The 22,961-nt window shown below is 38.9% G+C and overlaps 1 protein-coding gene across 1 annotated transcript; it reads right to left on the bottom strand.

The window, feature by feature from the left end:
• Window positions 1-935: 935 nt before the first annotated feature.
• Window positions 936-22,402, bottom strand: LOC122657432 (MICOS complex subunit Mic10-like). Its single transcript, XM_043852130.1, has 4 exons — window positions 22,364-22,402; window positions 16,285-16,491; window positions 14,460-14,602; window positions 936-992 (listed from the first exon to the last, which is right to left on the bottom strand). Exons 2-4 carry the CDS (start codon window positions 16,412-16,414, stop codon window positions 978-980), a joined length of 288 nt encoding a protein of 95 aa, XP_043708065.1. The 5' UTR covers window positions 16,415-16,491; window positions 22,364-22,402; the 3' UTR covers window positions 936-977.
• Window positions 22,403-22,961: the final 559 nt, after the last annotated feature.

The following is a 22,961-nucleotide window of genomic DNA, read 5'->3' as shown; positions in this document are numbered from 1 at the left end:
CATGTGCAGTATTTGTAGAAGTTTTCCAAGTTCATAATTAGCAAGCTATTCATAGGATTCTTCCCATAGCTTGTTCACAAGGTAACCCTTTATATGGACTAAACTATGCCGAAGATTGATTAAAATCCTCGGCAATTCCTTCATCTTGCGGTGCCTTGCAATTCGGGCCTAAGAGCTCAACACGCGAAAGATGCTTCATCCAACAGTGTGAGCTTGATTGACAAACTTTTTTCTTTCTTTCTTCTCGAACTCGGCACCGTTGAATATCGCATCTTCCACGTGTCGAACTCTCAAGCCCGAACTGCTGGCATTGCAAGATTAAGGCACTGCAAAGGATTTTTTTTTCCCGAAGATTATCATCTCGACATAACTTTTTTTTAATGAAAATATATCTATTATTTTATACTTCTAAGATATAATATTAAACCATGTTAATAGATACATCTTGGGAATCAAATTTAATTTAAATTTTAAAAAAAAAACAAACAATTTATACAACTGAAATGCATTTAGTTCCTTTAGATTTCCCATTTCCAAAACTAAAAGCTAGAAAGCTACTGAGTTGGCATCATATTTGAAGGCATATCCAATAAAATGTTAATCCTTTCAGTGTTAAATTATATACACTAGAATACCATGGGGTAATCCTGATCTTTTGAGTGTTTTATTTATTCTTTATTTATGTATTTATGAGCAAGGGTAGAAATGTAATTAGGACTGTGACACTGTTTATGTGAATAGTATTTTCCCTTGTAATCTCTTTTATTATTATAAATAGAGAGCTTGACTGATCTCATAGATCATTCAAGCATTATTCCACAAACCTGTTTTGTTAACATTTAGGTAACCTTTGGTAGTGTGGCTAAAAGCAAACACAAGAGTAGAGAACTAAATCTTCCAAACTTACAAAATTTTGATAAAAATTTCAGGGGAAAAAAATACTCAAAGTTTTAGGGTCCCTGGAGCAGTCTCCAACCTCAGTCCTGTTTATCCTGAGGGACACAAAAAAAAAAAAAAAAAAAAAGAACAGTCACATTAGTACATGGTCAAAAACAGCAACCAATCCTGAATATGAGAACTCTAAGAAAATATTCATTTAAAAGAAAAGACAACATTGGCATATGCACAGCAGCAGGACCCACCGTTCAATCAGTTCCAAAAGTTCCCTAGAAAAATCTGGATGCCAGACTTGCAATTCATTTGAGTGGTAAAGAAACAAAAGGCTAATAGACAACAAAATTCACACAAACTGGCTTCTTGCCACATCCAATTACATTAAGAATTAACCTAGGTCTCCTGGTTGCCACGTGATGTACTCCTAAGTTTGGACCAGACAGTATATCACCCATTCTAACATGTTGCAAACAAAGTACCATTATAAATTAAAAACTAATAATCTGATATCATCACAAACCAACCCCCCCCCCCCCCTAACATCAATATTTTAGCTCAAGTGATCATATATCATTGATTTTTGCATCTTACCTATGTTTGGAATCCCCTTTACATAACCTGAAATATCAACAGTTTGCCTCAGCCAATACGCACACACCATCATAACCGGAAAAAAACAGAGAGGACACGCATTCTCAGAATCCCTAATTATTCCTTCATACTCCTCTGAATGTAAGCCACCTTCCAAGCATTTTTCTTACAAAAGTATATTACCATTAACTAGTGAGTTACATAGCAAAGAACTTGAGCTAAACCATCAATATTTTAGCTCAAGTTCTTGACCACTGATTCTTGCATCTTCACTGTGATTTAAAAGGCACTTAACGGCAGCCTGAAACATTATAAACTTGTGTCTCACAACCATTCCATCCGGCTCTCCCCCAGCACAAGATTGTGAAAAGAAACCCCTCTCCATCATTCAAGAAAACCATAAAATGTTAGTATCCCTTATCTGTGTTCCCCCTAAGTAGATCTTATACTTAATTAGGATTTTTAATCCCTGCCTTCCCCTCCAATAACTGGTTATTGCATTCTGGTAAATGATCAACAAAGTTGCAGAAGGCCCAAACTTTTAATTAAAATTAAAAGAGAAAAGCAACAAGAAAATAGTTACACACTTACACTCGATCATGAAGTCTCTGTCCTTTCTCCTCTGCTTATTGGGAATTTAGCCTGCTACTCTTTTGTCCATTTGAAAAAAAGGGGGAGGGTGGGAAGGAAAAGAAATAAATGACTAAGGGAGTAAAAGAAAGGAAAACCCACCCTGTTGTGGCCTTCTTCAATCCGTCTATTTAAAAAAAATGAAATAGAGGGGAAAAGATAAGACTGAGAACTCAGGGGAGGATAAGGAAGAAGGGTGGGAACTATATGTTATCATCCAACCCCCATCCATTCCTCACCTATGACATTTTTTGCCGCCCAAAATTCAGTTAGGACTCATGTAGGGTGAACTTTTCTCTTTACCATCAGCATATTCAGTTAAGATTTTGATTCACCCAGAGCTAGAGACAACCAGGAAAGAAAGAAAAATCAGAGAGTTATGAAGTCAGGCTAAACCATTCTGACTTAAGGTTGAGATCCTCTTTTTTTTTTATTGGATAAGTATTTTAGCTCTCCAGAATTTTGCAACATCCCTTAATTCTAAGCACTCCAGCATAAGACATCCATAACATCTCTGACACCTTGGACTTGGGCTTCTAGCTTTCCTAAATATCATGTGAGGATAATGCCACATCATGAGCTTTCCTACATCATCATGTGAGGATAATGACACATCATCACCTGATGGTTCTCATTTACTTGTGTTCTTGGAGGCTATCCACTTCATTCAGGTCCTCGGCTAAGTAAATCAACTGGAAGAATTAGTAAACCCTAGTAATGTAGTCCTACATAGGTAGGTGTAGGACACCTACTAGGAGCCAACAACTAGGATCTGCTAAGCTGTTGGTTCGATGGGGGGCGGAATTGAGGTTTTAGGTCAATTTTAGGGTTAGGATTAGGATAAATGGGAATGTGTCTTATATGGTAAAGCTAGGCAGGTGTAGGGGAGTCTAATGAAATAGGTTTTATGGGTTTTGGAAGGGTAGAAATAGGTTAGATGGATTTGGGCAGCAACTAGGGTTAGGGTTTTGAAAGGTGGAAGGTGATGGAATCTAGGGTAGGAAATCAAGTGGTTGAATGGGCTTAATATTTAGGTCAAGTGTGGGTAGGGTGGAGGGGAATATATGCTGAAAGTTACAGCTAAATCAGATGGTTAAATCTGGAGTCATGGAGGCTTCCTAGTAGACATAGGAGAGAGAGAGGTAAAAGTGTAATTTCAGACAATCGGCTGGGTGGATGGTACTGAAATTTGGATCGAGTCTCTCTTAGGGTTTGAGGAAGATTCGATCAAAATTTAGCAGGTTCTAACGATTAGTTAGCTGGGCAGAATTCTCGCGAAAATCACCTCGCATGTGACCTTCTAGAAGGGAAGAAGAATAGTTGCAAGTTTTAGGGTTCTAATGGATTTATGGTATTAATGGTGGATGAGGAAGGTAGTAAGGATTGAGTATTGGCAATGAGGATCGATGAGGGTGGGTTTAGAGGATTAGGAGAAGAAAGGGGGATGGTTAATAATGCTGAATACTTACTTGGAGTTGCAGATCGTCAATGGCAGTAGCTTGAAGATAGGAAATAGGTCCTCCTGATCTACAAGATACAAGGAGTCAATTGGAGATCCACCAATCCTTATAACAGATCCTCCCGGTCTACAAGACGCAAGGAGTCAACCGGAGATCCACCAGTCCCTTCACCTTGATAGGACTCACAAGGCAACACTCAACAGAGCAGGGCAGTAGCAGCAATGGCAGCAAGCAAGAGTTTTTTATTAATCAAATTCGTGTTCCATACTTTGCCCCCTAACAACCTTATATAAAAGACTCAAAATTAGACTCCTACACTAAAAAGAAAAGGCCTAACCCAATCCTTAACCTATTAGGTAACTTAAACTAACTAGGAAATTGAAATAGAGTCAAAATAGAGTCCTAATCCAGCCCAACTATACAATTAAAAGACAAACAACTAAAATCACTTAAATTGAACCACTGGTTCAAACCAACTTTGGACCGGTTCAATTTAAAACATTAAAAACAAGAAAATAAAATAAAATATAGGACTAAAACATTTAATCCCGTATGCAACCTAATTACCCATATTTTAGGCCCATAAAAGTGGCATATTACATAGAAAACCCATCGGATCAAAGGCCCAACATGCATATAACCCAACCCTAGACTTATTCCTAATAAAAGAAACCCAGTTTGGTGATAAATCTGCATCACCTAGTCCCGATCCATACTACATGTACTAGTACTAGAAAGTGCAACCATCCATTGATAAAAGTGGGCTATTATGGGGGTGCACGAAAATTATTGTTGTAAGAGTGGGTCCTATGTTGTGATAGTTGAATAGGGATTTATTTATCCTAAGTTAGTTGAGAAAATTTAGAGTCCTTCACTGTCTAGTTAAGAAAGTCTTAGTAGTTGAGTCACTCTAAGAGATTCTAATTCTGTTTTTATAAATAAGCAATGTAACAAACCCTTGCTATGCAATTTGGAATTAATGGATTGAATCGTTTGTTTGGAAACTTGAGAGCTGGATCTTCTCTCTTTTCTCTCAGTTTGGCAAGGGACGCTCTCTCCCTTTATTTCTTCTCCTCTTCACCCCCACGGTTCTCACTCATTACTTCTTTCATTATTTCTCTCTTCCCCCATGTTGAGAAGTTTTCTCCCAATTTTCTCCTTTCTCTCCTACTTTTCCCCCCTTTCACTTCTCTCTATTCCATAAACTTGTTAAAAACTTCAGATCCATTTTTAAGGAAAGATTTATCTATTCCCTCTCTCTCTTCACACACATTTACCATCTTTCTCTCTCTTTTTCTCCACCTCATTATATTAAAATGCTTTCCTATTTGTGACTGATTTAAATTCTGAAGATTAGTTATTAAGATCTTTTAGTTCCATTAAATTCTGAATGTTCGATCTACATTCAAATCTGCCCATATCTAGCAGTCAGATTGAGATCTCTTCCATACCATTTGTGGGCTCATTACCTGCTAGTCAATCAGATCATTAGATCTGATCGATCTGCATCAACTTGGTATCAAAGCCAAAAATCTTATAACGATTGATTATGATTTACTTGAATCTCAAAAATCTTAAGGCTCAGTTTAAATTTGGGGCAGGTTTTAGTATAGGTTTGGGTTGAGCTTTTGTTTTTGGGATTTACTGTTGTAATGGGCTAAAATATAAAACCCAAAAGTAGGGTTTTAAGGGGTGCACAGAAATTATTTCATTAGTAGGTCCCATATTAGCAATAGTTGGATAGGGATTTATCTTACCCTAAATTAGTCTTTGAGTTAGTTAAGGAATTAAGAGTCCTTAACTGCCTTATGGGTGAGCCTTGGTGTAACGGTTAAGTTGCGCTAATGCAACCTGTTGGTTGCGGGTTCAAAACTTGGAAACAGCTTCTCCTTCAAAGCAGAGGGTAAGGCTGTGCATACATTGGACCCTCCCAAACCCCGCAGTAGCGGGAGTCTCGTGCATTGGGACGCTCTTTTTTTTAACTGTCCAGTTAGGAAAGTCTTAGTGAATCAATAAAGGAGATTTTAGTTCTGTTTCTATAAATAAGTAATGTAACCAACTCCCTCTAGACGATTTGGAATTAATGAATTGAGTAGTTTGTTTGGAAAACTATGAGCTCCCTCTTCTCTCCCTTCTCTCGGTTTGGTGAGGGACTTTCTCTCTACCTTTTATTTCATCTCTCCTTCCACACCCCATGGTTCTCTCTCATTACTTCTTTCATTATTTCTCTCTCATCCCTCACGTTGGGAAGTTTTCTGCAAATTTTCTCCTCCTTCCTCTTCTCTCTCTTACATAAGTTTGTTAAACTTCAGATCCATCTTTTTAGGAACCATTTATCTCTTCACAGGCTCTCTTCACACCCATCGACTACCCTTTCTCTCTCTTTTTTTCCACCTCATTATATTCAAATGCTTTGCGATTTTAAGACTGATTTGAATTCTGGAAATTATTTGTTAAGATCTTGAAGTTACCATATTAAATTCTGACCAATAGATCTAGATTCAAATCTGAAAATATCAAGCTGTCGGACTAAGATCTCTTCCATACCATTAGTGGACCCCTTACCCACTAGCCAATCAGATTCATTAGATCTGATCAATCCGCATCAAGTTCACATTAGAACATTAGACCGTGACATGCTCTTACCATGCTTTCATCCTTCTCCCTCACTATCAATACATTCTTTTAACCTCTTTTCCCTTCACTGTCCAAGTCCCTTTATGTTCTCTTCTCTTCAAGGTAGGACTTGCAAGGAGTAACCGTCAATTAAAATTTTTAAATTGGATATTCGGAAGTAAAAAATTAAGGGAGGGCAAGGTAAGGTTTACAGGAATTTATACTCCCCCACCCCCCAAAAAAAAAAAAATTTGTTAATTTTTGTAGGAAAATTAGTTGGAGGATCAGAATGAAGATAGAGAAGAAAAACTATCGTTGTTATTGGATACATTTAGGGCCCATCTGTTTTGCAGGGACCTTGGGTGAGTGTTCTGACAAGTGGGTCCTATATACTAATGGGGGTGGGAAACAGAATAGTAAAATACGGAATAGTTACTGTTTATCCCATTCTTGGATAGAATTCTAGAGAAGGGAAAGTGGAGAGAGAGAGAGAGAAGCACAAGAGCTCTGGTTTCCCAGAAATCTCCTGCAGATCAAATCGGACTGAAGAAGAGAAAAGAGAGGTGCGGTTTCTGTCCTAGAAATCTGCAGCAATGGCCGCTTCTTGTTTCCCTAGTCCAGCAATTTCTGCCCTAGAAATCTCCAGTGATTCCTGATTCACCGCTTCTGGTTTCCCATCCTTATCGATCTCTTCATCGGATCTCTCCTCGAACTTGAGAATGTCAACAACACAACTGATACACAAACTCAAGAAATAAATGGTTAATCGAGACAAGCCGGAGAATGAAATCGAAAATTTTGCTGCAGAGAGATGGAAGCATGGTCCTAAGCAACCTTGATGGCTCAACTATTTAGTCCATCAACAATACAACTGATGCACAAAAGGCCGAGCTCCTTAACAATGGGAACCTTAATACACTCACAAGGTAAGATCCTATGGCAAAGCTTTGATTTTCCTACTGATACGTTTCTCCCATGGCAACCCTTAAGTAGGAACAAGAAATTGATCTCAGCTAAGGGAGAAGGAATGGATTCTCCAGGATATTACAGTTTTTTTTAATGATTTCAATATTTTGAGTGCTCGATTACAGAGAGCTTAGTTTTAGATGGGGGCGAATGCAGAGAGGGCGGTTGCATAGAGTTTGGTTGGGTGGAGGTTCAGACAGGGGCACTGGTTGTGATGGGTGCAGAGATGTTGGTGCTTTGGCGGATGATTTTGAGATGCTTCAACCATTTTCCCTGGATTTTTACAAAGTCCCACTGATTTTGCGGGACTTTGCGAAGGGCTGGGGTGGGAAAAACCGTCGGCCATGTAGGCCGACAATAAAATCTGACCACCAAAAAGCCGTCGAGCCAATTTCTCACTCCTTACAAGCAAACGACTGAAAATCTCCTGTGTGGGAAAGTTCATACAACTATCCCACCCCACCAAACTCCTTCTAAACAAACGGGGCCTTAGGGAATTTTAAAAGCCAAAACGATAGTGTAAATCAGCAAATAAAACAGAATAAAGACGAACCAAATAAAAGACAATGGGTGAAACCTACCAATATCAAACCAATAGGGTTTCTAGAACACACCTAGAAGGGCTGAGAATATCAAACTTCGAATAGAGAAGCATTCTCAAAGGAATAGATAGATATCTTGTCAATTTTAGTAAAAAAAGGCGTACCCAGTGCACGAGGCTCCTGCCACTGTGGGGTCTGGGGAGGGTCATAATGTACGCAGCCTTACCCTTGCATTTGCAGAGAGGCTGTTTACAGACTCAAACCCGTGACCACTTGGTCACAATGGAGCAACCTTACCATTGCATCAAGGCCCACCCTCCATCCAGTCATTTTTAGTACAAGGATTAATATAGAGTATTGAACTCCAGCTAAATTACAACTCTGAAAACAACAATCTTGTCATGGACTTGATAGCTTGCCAGTATGCACAATGCACATAAATCACAAAGAGAGTGTAATAGCCTCCAGAATTAGAACATCATCCAACAACTAAGCGCATCACAGAGAAGATAATGGAAATCTAACCACCTAATGGATAGGGTTCAGAAAACTAACTGAAACCAGAATCGATTAAGGAATGACCAGTAATAAGTGAAAACTACTAACAATTATGACCATAGTTCGAGAACTCGTTTCTTTTCGGTATTTCGGGCTGACCGAAATATTGTATTTTTTCTGGTATGTTTCGATAGGTCATTTCGGTGGGTTTTAGGCCAAGTTAAGGCCTGAAACTTCATGGAAACCCTATTTTAGGCTAATTAAACACATTTAAATGTTCAAATTGCAAAAAATAGTTACCCAAAATGGTGTTTTGGATGTGCACCATTGATTGGCAACGTACGGTCGAACCCTAATGTATAAGTGTATAACTTAGTTAATTACACATTTACACATACACATTGTACATTAAACAAGTAAATTGACTTAGAACTAAGTTGGAAACATAATGACTCATAAGTTAAGTCATAAATCATAATATTAAGTATATAAGACATCAAGTCAATAACAAGTTAACAAATAACAACTTAAGAGTTAAGATTTAAGAAGATGATATTAAACCAAATCACAATATGTCAATATCCCCAATTGTCCCCTACAAGGCTACAAGTCAAGTAGTCAACTAGTCATCATTCATCTCAAATGTTTACAAATTTGCTAATAATAACTACTCCGCCGTCCAGGATCAACCCCACTCATGGTCCGCTGGAGCCGATGTGTATTGCTCTCCGACTATAGGACAAATGCATGCCACGTCATAGTTTGGGAAAAGAAGCGAGTGTAGTCATCCACAGTGGCCATGTAAATTGCATCATCAACATGCTGACGGTAACCTATTCTAGGATATAAGTCACCAAACTGTGAAGAAGTACTACCCACTGATCCACTATGATATGAGTCATACGACGGCTCTGGGAGCATGTACGGGTTGTACGGCTACGGCTGGTGGGTTGGGTAGCCAGGGTAGCAAAAGAAGTTATCCACAAAAGACGATCCATTATATCCCTGTGAGTGGGAGTCATACTCAAAACTGGGAATGGATGGAGAAGATATAGGCTGCTGCCCCCAAGGGTACTGCCCAGCATGCCCTTCGCCATATGGATGTGAATGAGATGAACCATGCTTTGATTGTGCTGGAGATGGACTGCTGCCTACATGAAAAGATGGGGCACGAAAATGTCCACTCGATCTACTGTCTCTATCGCCAATACTCGGTCCACCAACAGAGCCAGATAGGGCATCAATGTCCATAAGCTCAACCTGCCTACTAGTACCACTACCACGACCACCAGAACGGGACTGGCCACGCTGCTTTCTCGAGTAGGTCGAGGTGGACGATGTGGGCCGTGTGGCTGGTGTGGGGGCACGGATTGCCTCTTGTTACTCTTGTACCACAAACGGGACTCGAGTTTCCTCATATACTTGACCACCATCACCATCATTACCTTCATCATCACCTCCATCATCACCACCTCCACCAGGACCACCATATATTTATTTCATCATAAACAAACATGTATTTCCCTAAAACATCGTAGATCAGCTTCCGGTGTCTAACATATATTTATTTCATCACAAACAAACATGTTGATCATGCATTTCCCTAAAAAAAATTCAATTTTGAGAATATGGTTTTACTTGGAATAGTGGAAAGGCTTCACAGATGTGCTAAGAAGTTTGTTCTCCAAGTGATTCCGGCGTAGATGCGGCAAGGATTCAAGTGGGAAGTGGAAGAATGGAGAAGAAATGAGCAAAAACCTTCAAAAACCAAGCAAAAGTGCAAAACCAGAGCTGTTTCGTCAGTCTCGCTCGAAAGTCTCAGTCGAAATTTCGACCGAGACTGACGAAACATGTTCATTTATATAAAGCAATTTCTCGAGAAACTCGAAATCTCGCGAAATTTTGAAAAAATCTCGAGATATCTCGAAATTTCGATCGAATTTTTGTATTTTTTTTATTCGAGGTGGCATTTTATTTCGAGGAGGTCGAAATATCCGAAATTTCCCTCGAGATTTCGCGAGATTTTGAACTATGGTTATGACAAGTCTGAACAGCACCAAAGTCTGGTTGAAGGCTAGTACTGGACTGATAAACAACTCTGTAAAATCTGATCAGAATCTGGTCTGATTCTGAGATATAGAGTAACCCTACTAGGGGTAGGATACTTGGACAGAATTCCACAACCAGAAATCGATACCAGGAAATAAGGGAACTGGAACAAAACTATTTTAAGGATTAAATAAACTAGAATTTCAGGAACTTAAGCATAAACAAGTAACAGAACCAGAAAGTAAACTCAGAAATTAAGGAAGCAGATTTGAAGTAAGACATTTCAGTAATTGATAAAAAAAACAGAAACTTGAATCAGAAACTAAACTAGAACTCAGAACAGATATTCAGACTAGAGAATAGAAGAAACAACCAGGAAAATAGAACAGCAATGGATTAAGATATGCAAACTAGAAACTGAAATAGAAAGTGACGTGCATAATACAAGAAGTTTCGTACTTGCTTGAACAAATTGAAAAAAAAAAAAAGATAGAACAAGAAGATAAGAGGGATATGAATCAGGAATCCCACTTGAGCCTCTAGGATGGCATCCTACCAAACCCCAGCTTGGAGTCACCACTAAGCCTTCCTAGAATCACCATAATGTTTCTACTGAATTTCCACAGCAGAAGAGCTCTAAATCTCACAGAACTGAAAGACAAAAACCAATTTCTATTCATCAAATTTGTGTGTAGGGCAGTAACCCTTACTAACTTATATATAAGACAAAAAAACAGAGTCAAACTATGCCTAAAACTCCTCCAGCCAATAGCTTGCTACGGAGGTAGTCTTAACTGGCTAAATCTTCGCATAAATTAAGAAATAAAAAATGACTTAAACAAGGCTGGAATCATAGAGAGCTATTCTAGCCTAATTAAAACAATTTAATAATAATTAAAAATAAAGAAAAAGACTCTAACTAGATTGACTACTAAAGTAAATCCCATATCCCTAACTCTTTCCCCATATTTTAGGCTCATTAAAGTGGCCTATTACAAAGAAAACCCATGGGAACAAAGGCCCTTATTTCCACAAAAATAAGACCACATCTGCGTTTTATCTGCATCAGAAGAGTTCAGGCAATAAAACAGAACCAGCTGCAGCAGATTTGCTTCATAGGTTCAAAAAAGGAGCAACATCAACATTGTCTCCCCAGGGGTTAAACTTAATAAGATAGAAACCAAACTTTGGGATTTGGTAGAGCTTCAAATCTCCAATAGCAGCTTATAACCCCAATATGTCTCAATGAAGCTCAAACCTATATTGCATTTTATAATCCAAAGGAAGAAGTAGATTGCAAAGCTTGCCTAATATCAGAGACACTTTAATAGATCAGTACATTGATTGAACACAAAATACAGACCTGGAACCACACAGATCCCTGATTGTCCAACCCAGATATATTCCAAGTGAAAAGGAAATATCACCACAGCAGCAATAGGGCTCTGGCCTCTGGGCACCACCCCTAACGACGACACCCAGCATTTCTGGCAACACTTCCACTGGCACTAGTTGATTCCGGCGGCACAGAATCATAGCTCAGACGGGCTGGCCAATGGACTCGACTAAGGGCAACAGAGGAATGGTGTTTTGTGTTTATATGAAAGGCTATATTTATTCATTTTACAGATAAATCTGTGCTTTTATAAATAAAGAAAACAACTTTCAATTTTACACAGAAAGCCTCTTTTAAGATTAAACTAAAGTACAATAAATAAGGTATTCTGCACCCAAATCCCCCACTTTACTTGACACACCTAAGCGACCTAGGTACCCGGCCATCGCCTTGGGTCGCCTTGTCGCTGTTACAACTATGATTTTAGTAACTTATTTCTTTATTTTTTTTCATTGTAATTAGTTAAGGCTGTGTAGGAATATTACATTTGAGCCCTATTTTTTTTATTCTTCAAAAGATGTTGAATCAGTTTAGGACACCACCAGATCAGTCATCAATTGGAGGAAGTTTCCTTTTTTGTTTGGGGTTTTGTTTCTCTATTAATTAAGGTTGTTGGTCAGATTATGACACTCCCAAGACTGCTGGTCGATGGTAGGTCTTTTAGTTTGTTTGGGTTTGGTCTTTTTAGTTTTATAAATAATTGTGAAGGCTTAACAGCCTAACCATGATTTATGAATGAAGAAAAGCTTTGGCTGCAACTGTGGTATGTTGATTCAGGGTGACATCTGTTGATTCAGGTGTGGACTGCTGTAGATTCAGTGGTTGTTCCTTTGTTGCGGATTAAGTAAGGGTTCTGGAGGATTCCTGGTTACTTACCCCTCTCTTATCTTCTGTTCTATCTTCTCTTTCTTCTTCAATTGAAAACAGGTCAGTTCTGAACTTACTTCAATCCTGCAATTACTAGTTCTTATACTTTATTATTTCTGATCTGTTTTGCTAAATACTATTCTGTCGGATAAACTTCTGTCTTGTTGACCTTCCATTTAACATTCTGAATTCAAGTTTCTGTTTAAGTCTCAAATACTGATTTGAAATTTAATCCTTTAAATAGATTTCAGAATCCTATTGCTAGTCTACATCTTAAATTGCTTGCTTCTGTAAGTTGATTTTCTGTTTCTGCTTTTCTGATTTCAATTTCTGCTGAATATTGTGTTGATTCCTCCATCAAATTTTCTTCTTGCAACCTGGATCTAATTTTCAATCCTTGTACTTAATTCCCTATTATCGATTCTGCTTTTATTTGGGTTTTGAGTTTCCTTATGCCGATAGGATTCTCCAGTGTCTTTAAATCAGACTGTTGGATTGTTATTAAACTTTGCTGATTCATCTAAATAATATTCTCCGGGTTATTAAATTTTTTCAGTTCTGAACAGTTCCTAATCCCTGCGATTCTGGTTTAATTAAGGTTTCTAAATCTTAATCCCTTAGTTGACCAGAAACCCCACCACCAGGCCCATCAGGAGTAGGCATGGTCATAAGATACAGTTTAGGTGCTATTCTTCATGTATATTTGGGATCCAGAATCCCCCCCCCCCCCACTTTTCTACTTCTTTATTTTTATTCTATTGTCATCCATTTTCTTTACTTCCTTTTTATCATTATATTGTCTCTTTTAGGATCCATGTAACCATCCCCACTAAGTTGGGATAAGGCTTGGATGTTGTTGTTGTCTTCATGTATATTTGGGATCTATTAGTAGGAAGAGAAACTGGGTGGGTTCAATTAGGGTATCCACCCCACCTGGACTATTGCAAAACTAGTACTCACCCCGCTCCACAAAACATGCATGGTGCTCCCTAATTTTACAAGGTAATTAGGATGGGTACCCACAGGTTGAGGTAAGATGGGGCACTTACCCTGGCATTTTCAATTACCATACCCAACCCTAACCTGAAAATAGCCATACCATACCAACCCAATAAGGTGGGGCCGGGTACCAACTTTAACCCATCCCATTGACATCCCTACCTATAAGTGAAGGTGACTCTGTCAGGGCTGAATTACTTTCACTGAGGATAGGTTGAAGATTGCTTCAAGAGAAAGTTTCAATAACATCATGCTAGTAGATGATTCAGCTATTGTGATTGGTTGGTTTAGAAATAGAAATGATGGATACTACCCATGGAAATATTCTCATATTGTTTGCCAAATCATTTGGTGTCCTCCATTTCTTTTCCTCCACTGGAGAGCGAGATTGGTTAATTCCCTAGCTAATGACATTGCTAGACAAGGTGTGATGAGGCATAGAATAGTTGAGGGGTTGATGTTCATCTTTGATGTTTGTTTCCTTTTAGTTTTATTTCTATCATTAGTTGCTTGGTTTAAGGTTTAGGGGTTTCCGGTCTCTCTTTGTTGTTATACTCCCCATCTTTTTCTTTTAGTAAAATCTGTTATTTATGTGGGGGTGGTGGTGGGAAGCACAAAATATTGCCAGAATTGGCCACTATGGCCAATAGACCAAATTTTACAGAAGTTTTGCTACATTACAAAGCAAATTAACAACAATAGTTAAAGAAGCTGGGAAATGGAAATTTTACATCTTAGTGTATGCTCTCAATTACAAGAAGTTCAAAAATCCAACCTAAAACAGGTAACTAACTTGTGGTGCCCATAGAAGCATTTAAATTAAGTTTTCGATGGAGACTACAAACTTCCTAGGATATAACAGAAGATATCAAGAAAATGTAGATATGTCAGAAAGAAGAAAAAAAAATGTCCATTTTGTTAAGACTATGGAGCAGCAAAATCCATGAATACCTGAGATGCAGAAGATTGTGAATGTTTTGGAGAAGTGAACTTTGGAGGAGACGCATCAAATATGTAAGAACACTCAGTGTATGCCGAACCAATACCCACACCAGCACCAAGCGCTACAGATGCCCATCGTGTCACAGGACTCCCTATTGAGATATCATATAAAGTCATTAGATGATCATGATAATATTTACAACAGAAGAATTAAAACCATAGATTCCAATGGTTATCAATACAACACAATACTACATCTTTTAGGCAGTAGATTCTTCTTGAGGTACCTGCTAGCTTTCAGAATATGGAAACCAGCAACTCGCTATATATGATTTCGCAGGCTTTCACTGGCAAAGTTGCAATTAATTTTATTAAAATCAATAGTGTCTAATCTATCATCTACAAGTCAGATGAATTCCTAAGAAGAGAAAATATTCGTTCTTTCAGGTGAAAGAAGCAAGAAAGTTGGTGGAACCGGAAAAGGCAAGATGCTTCTAAGGAGCAAAGAAAAGAGGATAAGAGTTGAATTGGCGGGAAATGGTTATTTTATTGAGTTATTTAATAAATAAAACATCGCTTCAACTACATGACGTTACTAGCCTTGCCTAAATGCATTTTCCCCACACGTGGCCAATATGAAAGCTGTCAGATTGATTGTAAGAGAGAAGTAGAAGATTTACTCCAATTGCCACATAACTTTTGCGATAATAAATTGCAAGCAGATCTCAGACCAGCCTCAGCAGAACTTAAGGAAGGATGAATCATGAATGAAGCAAAGAATGGCTCTTCATGGATAGAATACAAGTTTAATGGTGAATTGTAATATTTATCGTATCTTGTGTTTCACAACCAAAAACGTCTGTAAACAGTGATCCATTTTAATTCAACCCATGAAGCCTACAAACCCAAGTAACCAGATGGAGGGGGGAGGGGACACAAAAGGCGAGTACGACGTGTCATGGGTAATGGTAACAAGTTGCTCTGGGGTACACCCTAAATGAAGGGATTTACCTCATTTATAAAGTAGAAAGTGGTCTTTGAGCCATGGGAAAACAATTCAGAATTTCAAACTCCAATACAGCAAATTTTAAGAGAGGATACTTATAACACATCGTACAAACATCTGAGGAGTTGCTTGCATTTTGGATGCATGAGAAAGAGTTCCCACAGTAAGGATGCCATCAGCCTTAACTGGCAATCTGTTTTTCTCCAAAACAAAAAGAATGCGCTCCTACCTATTAATTTTTTCTTTAAATCCATAGATTGCCAGATTATAAGAAGTTTAGGTACTAAACTAAGGGGGAAAATATTCATTAATTGGGAAGTCTCAGAAATTTATTTTACCCCTTTTAATATTTGTTCCCACTGCAAGGATGCAATCAGCCTTGATTGCCCTGTTCCCATGCGATATCCCTCTTCTTACAAAGAGAATACAATAATAAGAACCTTATTTGATATAGCGATGGCACCTTGTGAGACTTACATCCTTAAAATGGAATTATAATCTTTAGACCGATATTTTCAATTCCTATTCACTTTCCCTGGCTTCCAGTTGCCAAAGTAGCCAAAATTTTCAACCGATTTGAGGGGTGAGGGGAAACAGAGATCATAATTTTCCGAGTATGAACACAAAACCAGCATTTCACGTTTCAGGGAGCCAAGAAGGGAAAACACCGCTTAGAATTTCAGCTTTCGCAACACGCATGAATCCATAAGAAGCAGTCAGAATGTAATTCGTTCAAAATTTTAAAATAAAAAGAATACTTGAATGCATTATTGTAACAAAAGGAATAGATTAAAGTTACGAGGAAACAGAAAATGTGATTTAACCCACTGAAGAGAAGGAGACCGCTCAGTGCACCAGCCGAAGACGAATAAACTACCCGACGAAGCGTGAGATCAAGGCAGGAATCCCATTTGGCGTTTAGGTCGAACTGTGGAGTGATTTGCTTGTTTTCCGCCATTGGAGAACCTTCCTAGCCCTTCGCTTCACTTCTTCTCTCTGGTCTAAGGCGAGCAGAAACGAATGTGAGGAACCGGATGAAACCCACGGATTTTTCCTTTGTTCTCGTGTCTTCAGTGAAGGTAAAATGATATATGGCTCCAATTAGGGGTGCCAACCGGTCGGGTTCGGTCGGGTTTAGCCGGACTTCGCCGTGTTTAAAACCAGCATCTTGATCGCTTGTTTACATAATTGAGCTGGGCTTGGACGGGCTCAGGCTATAATTGGGTAATATAATCAGGCCTTAAATAGTACAGCTATTTCCAAGTAGTGTGACATTCGGTTTCGCTCCTTTCCAAAATCTGGGATTTGGGATTTCACCCAAGTAAGATTCTAATTTTCAAAATCCTAACAATTGACAATCATTTCAATCACTTTTGTTTGCCTCCAAACTTGTATGCCTTTTTTAATACTTTGAACTATAATTTCTTAATTTTTTTTGTGCTCTCCTGGGTGTTATTGGAGTTGGTGAGAAATTCGGTATTGTAATCGGTGCAATATTTCAGGTAAAGTATCTCGAATCTGGTAAATTCCATATAATTTTCTCTTAATTTTCTTACACAAGTAAATATTGACACAACCACAGAGGGGAGATCGAGAGATGGAAGGAGAGGGAAAGTTTACAAGTTAAAGAGTTAGGTTGTACCCGAGCGGGCTAGGTCGGACCTGGAATTGATCGATCCGGTCAGGCACCTGACGGGCTAGGACCCCACACTGGGACAGCCCTGATTACTAAATGTTTAGTAAACGGGCCGAGCCGAGGCGGGCTCTGTCGGGTCTGTCGGGCGGGGCCTGGAATTGACACCTCTTGTCCCACTGCATCACGGTATTGTCAATAGATTGTTGTATGGTTATGTAGCCCCTGCACCATCACAATGGTCAATTAGAGTGCACATATATAGAGGCATCAACATGTAGAGATTTCTATAAAAAAAAAAAACATGTAGGGATTTCTTCTTTTTTTTTTAAGTAAATGGGATCACATACTAAATCCCTATAAACTTGAGGTTTTAGGAATGTTTCTCAAATGCATTCGGTTTCCATCCCCAATGGGTTTATTGGGTTATGTTCTGCGTAGAGACTCTACAGTTTGCCATCTTTCTCAATGGTTCTCTTTTGGAATTTTTTTTCCGTCGATTCTTTATCTTTATATCTTTTTGTTCTTTGTGCGAAGGTTCTATCTTCACATTTATCGTTGGCCCTTCACCAAGAGAGTACATGGCATTAAAGTTTCTAAAAATGGAGAAGCCATCTCACATTTGGCTTTCGCCGACCATCTTTTCCTTTCTGGTAGAGCCACTACTTTAAAAGCAAGAAGACTGCAAACTATTCTTTATAAGTATTGTGAGCCTCTTGGGACAAGCTATTAATATCAAGAAGAGGAACAGAGATTTCAAGAGTTGGAAATCTAAAATGAAGGCCCAAAGACACTCTTAAAGATATTTAAGCCGTCGTCAACCTTGAGTGCTCTTGGGTCAACAGTCACTGGGGTTCAATTGATGTTGACTGATCCCTGGTCGACTGTTAGTCGATTTCAACTGACCTCACTCAAAGTTGACAAAATCTCATTGAAACTTATAGAAACCCTAGATGCTCAAGCACAAAACCACAACAAAATCTCTTATAGAAACCCTAGATGCTCAAAGCAAAAACTTCATATTGTTGAAGCAAGCAAGCTGAAATTTTGGATACGCAATTTCAGGAGAGAATTGAAGATCGTAACATTAGGGAGAGGGATAGGCACATGGCTCGCATGCGGTAAGCTAGCGGGCGGCACCAATAGAGGCCCAATATGGAACATCATACAAGAGGGGCATGGGATCATTTCAAAGAGGAGAAGAGAAAGATAGACACAACAAACGTTAACTTGCGGTATATGGGCAGTGTGCCCAACCTTTTCCATAATCTTATTACCAGGATCTTTTGCTCTCCAAGTTTCTCGAGACTTAATTTCGAAAGTCCATCCACACCCTGAATAATTTACTTGTGGGTGGTCCTAAATAATTTGTTTTAGGTACAATTTATATTGATGTTGAGACTTGAGACTTCTTTTTCAACATACATTTTAAGTAAAAAAAGGGGAAAAAAATTTGTGTTGACACTCAAAAAATGTATTTAAGGGCACTAGCCAAATTGCATTGCAGTTTCTAAGGAGACAATTAGAAAGTGAGATTTAATGATTATCAATTAATGCTCTCACAACGCTTATACAGCCATTTTAAATTGAATAAAAAATTGACCTCTCTATAATCCATGAAAACCGTTTAGATGGTTGGCATCATGGGATCATTATATTGGCAAGGGTAATAATAATTCTAGATCTCAGATGCAAAGAATGCATAGTTCAATGGCTTTATAATGCACTAATCATTTGATCATCTCTGGTAATAATTTGAATTACATTAAGGCTGTGTTTGGTATGCTTACTAGGTCGATTTTGCATTCTTAGATGATAAAAACAACTATTTTTACTAGGGCAGGTCAGACGAAATTGCAGAGAAAATGAATGACAAGGACAACGAAGAAGAATAGTTTGGAATAGCAAGTAGAAAAGGTGAGGTTGGAAGCCATTAAAGGTACGGCCGGCTATGGCTTTTCAAAGGTTAAAACAGAGCGTTAGACATGGACTGTAGTGCTACTACATTAGGGAAATGGGGTCTCACATCTTATGCATCTCATTTTATAAAATGGAAATTGAAAAGATGAGGAATAAATAAGTAGTGAAAACCTATGCCAAATAGAACTGGCATTGGAATGAGTCACCAAAGCAAAGAACTGTGAGAGACATGGACATTAAGGGAGAAAGGCTCACTGTAAATTTTTGTATATCGAGTGGTGGTGGGAGTGAGGAAGAACGGGGTTTTTAAGAGCAAGGAGGTTGGTTCATCTCACCTGGACGGAGAAGTAATGCAGCTGAGGATACAATAAGGGTGAACATGGAATAAGATGATAGTGGCATGTGATATTACAAATGGATCCGGCTCTCCTCCAGCCGTGGCAGAAGCTGGATCCTCCAGCACCCCCTTTAGATGATGCCATGTGGACTAATTGACATCCAACGGTCCAAAATATAAAAAAGCAATTTTAACCCCAAACCCCTTAAGATTCGCCGAGTCACTCCCACTCTTACACTAACCTGAATCAGATGATGCTTCTAACCTCCAACCCTACGAACCCTCAACCTCAGAGCAGCTCTCCCTGATCCTTGCACCTCACCGCCATTACTACTCTTTGTTCACTGGATTCCAGCGAGGCTCACCACCGCTAGAACCAGGTATTCTGACGAAATGATGGTGACTCGCTCTCTCTCTCTCTCTCTCTCTCTCTCTCTCATTTTTGTTCTAAACAAGAAACCCTAACTCGAGATTTGTTCTTGGTAAAGGGGAAGTGGAAGAAGAACAAAGGCGAAGATTGATGGTCTGTGTTCTTGGTAATCCAACGAAACTCTTTCTTTATTTCTCAAACTCTATTTCATTTTCGCCCTAAACCCAAACCCTAACAAGTAATTTCTTAATTTTTTTTGTCCTCTACTAGGTGTTATTGGAGTTGGTGAGAAATTCGGTATTGTAATCGGTGCAATATTTCAGGTAAAGTATCTCGAATCTGGTAAATTCCATATAATTTTCTCTTAATTTTCTTACACAAGTAAATATTGATACAACCACAGAGGGGAGATCGAGAGATGGAAGGAGAGGGGAAGTTTACAAGTTAAAGAGTTAGGTTGTAACCGAGCGGGCTAGGTCGGACTTGGAATCGATCGATCCGGTCAAGCACCTGACTGGCTAGGACCCCACACTGGGACAGTCCTGATTACTAAATGTTTAGTAAACGGGCCGAGCCGAGGCGGGCTCTATCTGTTCGGTGGGGCCAGGAATTGACACCTCTTGTCCCACTGCATCACGGTATTGTCAATAGATTGTTGTATGGTTATGTAGCCCCTGCACCATCGCAATGGTCAATTAGAGTGCACATAGAGGCATCAACATATAGAGATTTCTATAAATAAAAAAAACATGTAGGGATTTCTTCTTATTTTTTTAAGTAAATGGGATCACATACTAAATCCCTATAAACTTGAGGTTTTAGGAATGTTTCTTAAATGCATTCGGTTTCCATCCCCAATGGGTTTATTGGGTTATGTTCTGCGTAGAGACTCTACAGTTTGCCATCTTTCTCAATGATTCTCTTTTGGAATTTTTTTCATCGATTCTTTATCTTTATCTTTTTGTTCTTTGTGCGAAGGTTCTATCTTCACATTTATCGTTGGCCCTTCACCAAGAGAGTACATGGCATTAAAGTTTCTAAAAATGGAGAAGCCATCTCACATTTGGCTTTCGCCGACCATCTTTTCCTTTCTGGTAGAGCCACTACTTTAAAAGCAAGAAGACTGCAAACTATTCTTTATAAGTATTGTGAGCCTCTTGGGACAAGCTATTAATATCAAGAAGAGGAACAGAGATTTCAAGAGTTGGAAATAAAAAATGAAGGCCCAAAGACACTCTTATAGGCATTTAAGCCGTCGTCAACCTTGAGTGCTCTTGGGTCAACAGTCACTGGGGTTCAATTGATGTTGACTGATCCCTGGTCGACTGTTAGTCGATTTCAACTGACCTCACTCAAAGTTGACAAAATCTCATTGAAACTTATAGAAACCCTAGATGCTCAAGCACAAAACCACAATAAAATCTCTTATAGAAACCCTAGATGCTCAATGCAAAAACTTCAGATTGTTGAAGCAAGCAAGCTGAAATTTTGGATATGCAATTTCAGGAGAGAATTGAAGATCGTAACATTAGGGAGAGGGATAGGCACATGGCTCGCATGCGGTAAGCTAGCGGGCGGCACCAATAGAGGCCCAATATGGAACATCATACAAGAGGGGCATGGGATCATTTCAAAGAGGAGAAGAGAAAGATAGACACAACAAACGTTAACTTGCGGTATATGGGCAGTGTGCCCAACCTTTTCCATAATCTTATTATCAAGATCTTTTGCTCTCCAAGTTTCTCAAGACCTAATTTCGAAAGTCCATCCACACCCTGAATAATTTACTTGTGGGTGGTCCTAAATAATTTGTTTTAGGTACAATTTATATTGATGTTGAGACTTGAGACTTCTTTTTCAACATACATTTTAAGTAAAAAAAGGGGGAAAAAATTTCTGTTGACACTCAAAAAATGTATTTAAGGGCACTAGCCAAATTGCATTGCAGTTTCTAAGGAGACACAATTAGAAAGTGAGATTTAATGATTATCAATTAATGCTCTCACAATGCTTATACAGCCATTTTAAATTGAATAAAAAATTGACCTCTCTATAATCCATGAAAACTGTTTAGATGGTTGGCATCATGGGATCATTATATTGGCAAGGGTAATAATAATTCTAGATCTCAGATGCAAAGAATGCATAGTTCAATGGCTTTATAATGCACTAATCATTTGATCATCTATGGTAATAATTTGAATTACATTAAGGCTGTGTTTGGTATGCTTTCTAGGTCGATTTTGCATTCTTAGATGATAAAAACAACTATTTTTACTAGGGCAGGTCAGACGAAATTGAAGAGAAAATGAATGACAAGGACAACGAAGAAGAATAGTTTGGAATAGCAAGTAGAAAAGGTGAGGTTGGAAGCCATTAAAGGTACGGCCGGCTATGGCTTTTCAAAGGTTAAAACAGAGCATTAGACATGGACTGTAGTGCTACTACATTAGGGAAATGGGGTCTCACATCTTATGCATCTCATTTTATAAAATGGAAATTGAAAAGATGAGGAATAAATAAGTAGTGAAAACCTATGCCAAATAGAACTGGCATTGGAATGAGTCACCAAAGCAAAGAACTGTGAGAGACATGGACATTAAGGGAGAAAGGCTCACTGTAAATTTTTGTATATCAAGTGGTGGTGGGAGTGAGGAAGAACGGGGTTTTTAAGAGCAAGGAGGTTGGTTCATCTCACCTGGACGGAGAAGTAATGCAGCTGAGGATACAATAAGGGTGAACATGGAATAAGATGATAGTGGCATGTGATATTACAAATGGATCCGGCTCTCCTCCAGCCGTGGCAGAAGCTGGATCCTCCAGCACCCCCTTTAGATGATGCCATGTGGACTAATTGACATCCAACGGTCCAAAATATAAAAAAGCAATTTTAACCCCAAACCCCTTAAGATTCGCCGAGTCACTCCCACTCTTACACTAACCTGAATCAGATGATGCTTCTAACCTCCAACCCTACGAACCCTCAACCTCAGAGCAGCTCTCCCTGATCCTTGCACCTCACCGCCATTACTACTCTTTGTTCACTGGATTCCAGCGAGGTTCACCACCGCTAGAACCAGGTATTCTGACGAAATGATGGTGACTCGCTCTCTCTCTCTCTCATTTTTGTTCTAAACAAGAAACCCTAACTCGAGATTTGTTCTTGGTAAAGGGGAAGTGGAAGAAGAACAAAGGCGAAGATTGATGGTCTGTGTTCTTGGTAATCCAACGAAACTCTTTCTTTA

The sequence above is a fragment of the Telopea speciosissima genome, chromosome 4 (assembly GCF_018873765.1).
Source record: "Telopea speciosissima isolate NSW1024214 ecotype Mountain lineage chromosome 4, Tspe_v1, whole genome shotgun sequence".
Lineage (NCBI taxonomy): Eukaryota > Viridiplantae > Streptophyta > Magnoliopsida > Proteales > Proteaceae > Telopea > Telopea speciosissima.
Note: the sequence above shows the minus strand (reverse complement) of the source record. Positions and strands in the feature narration are given on the sequence as shown.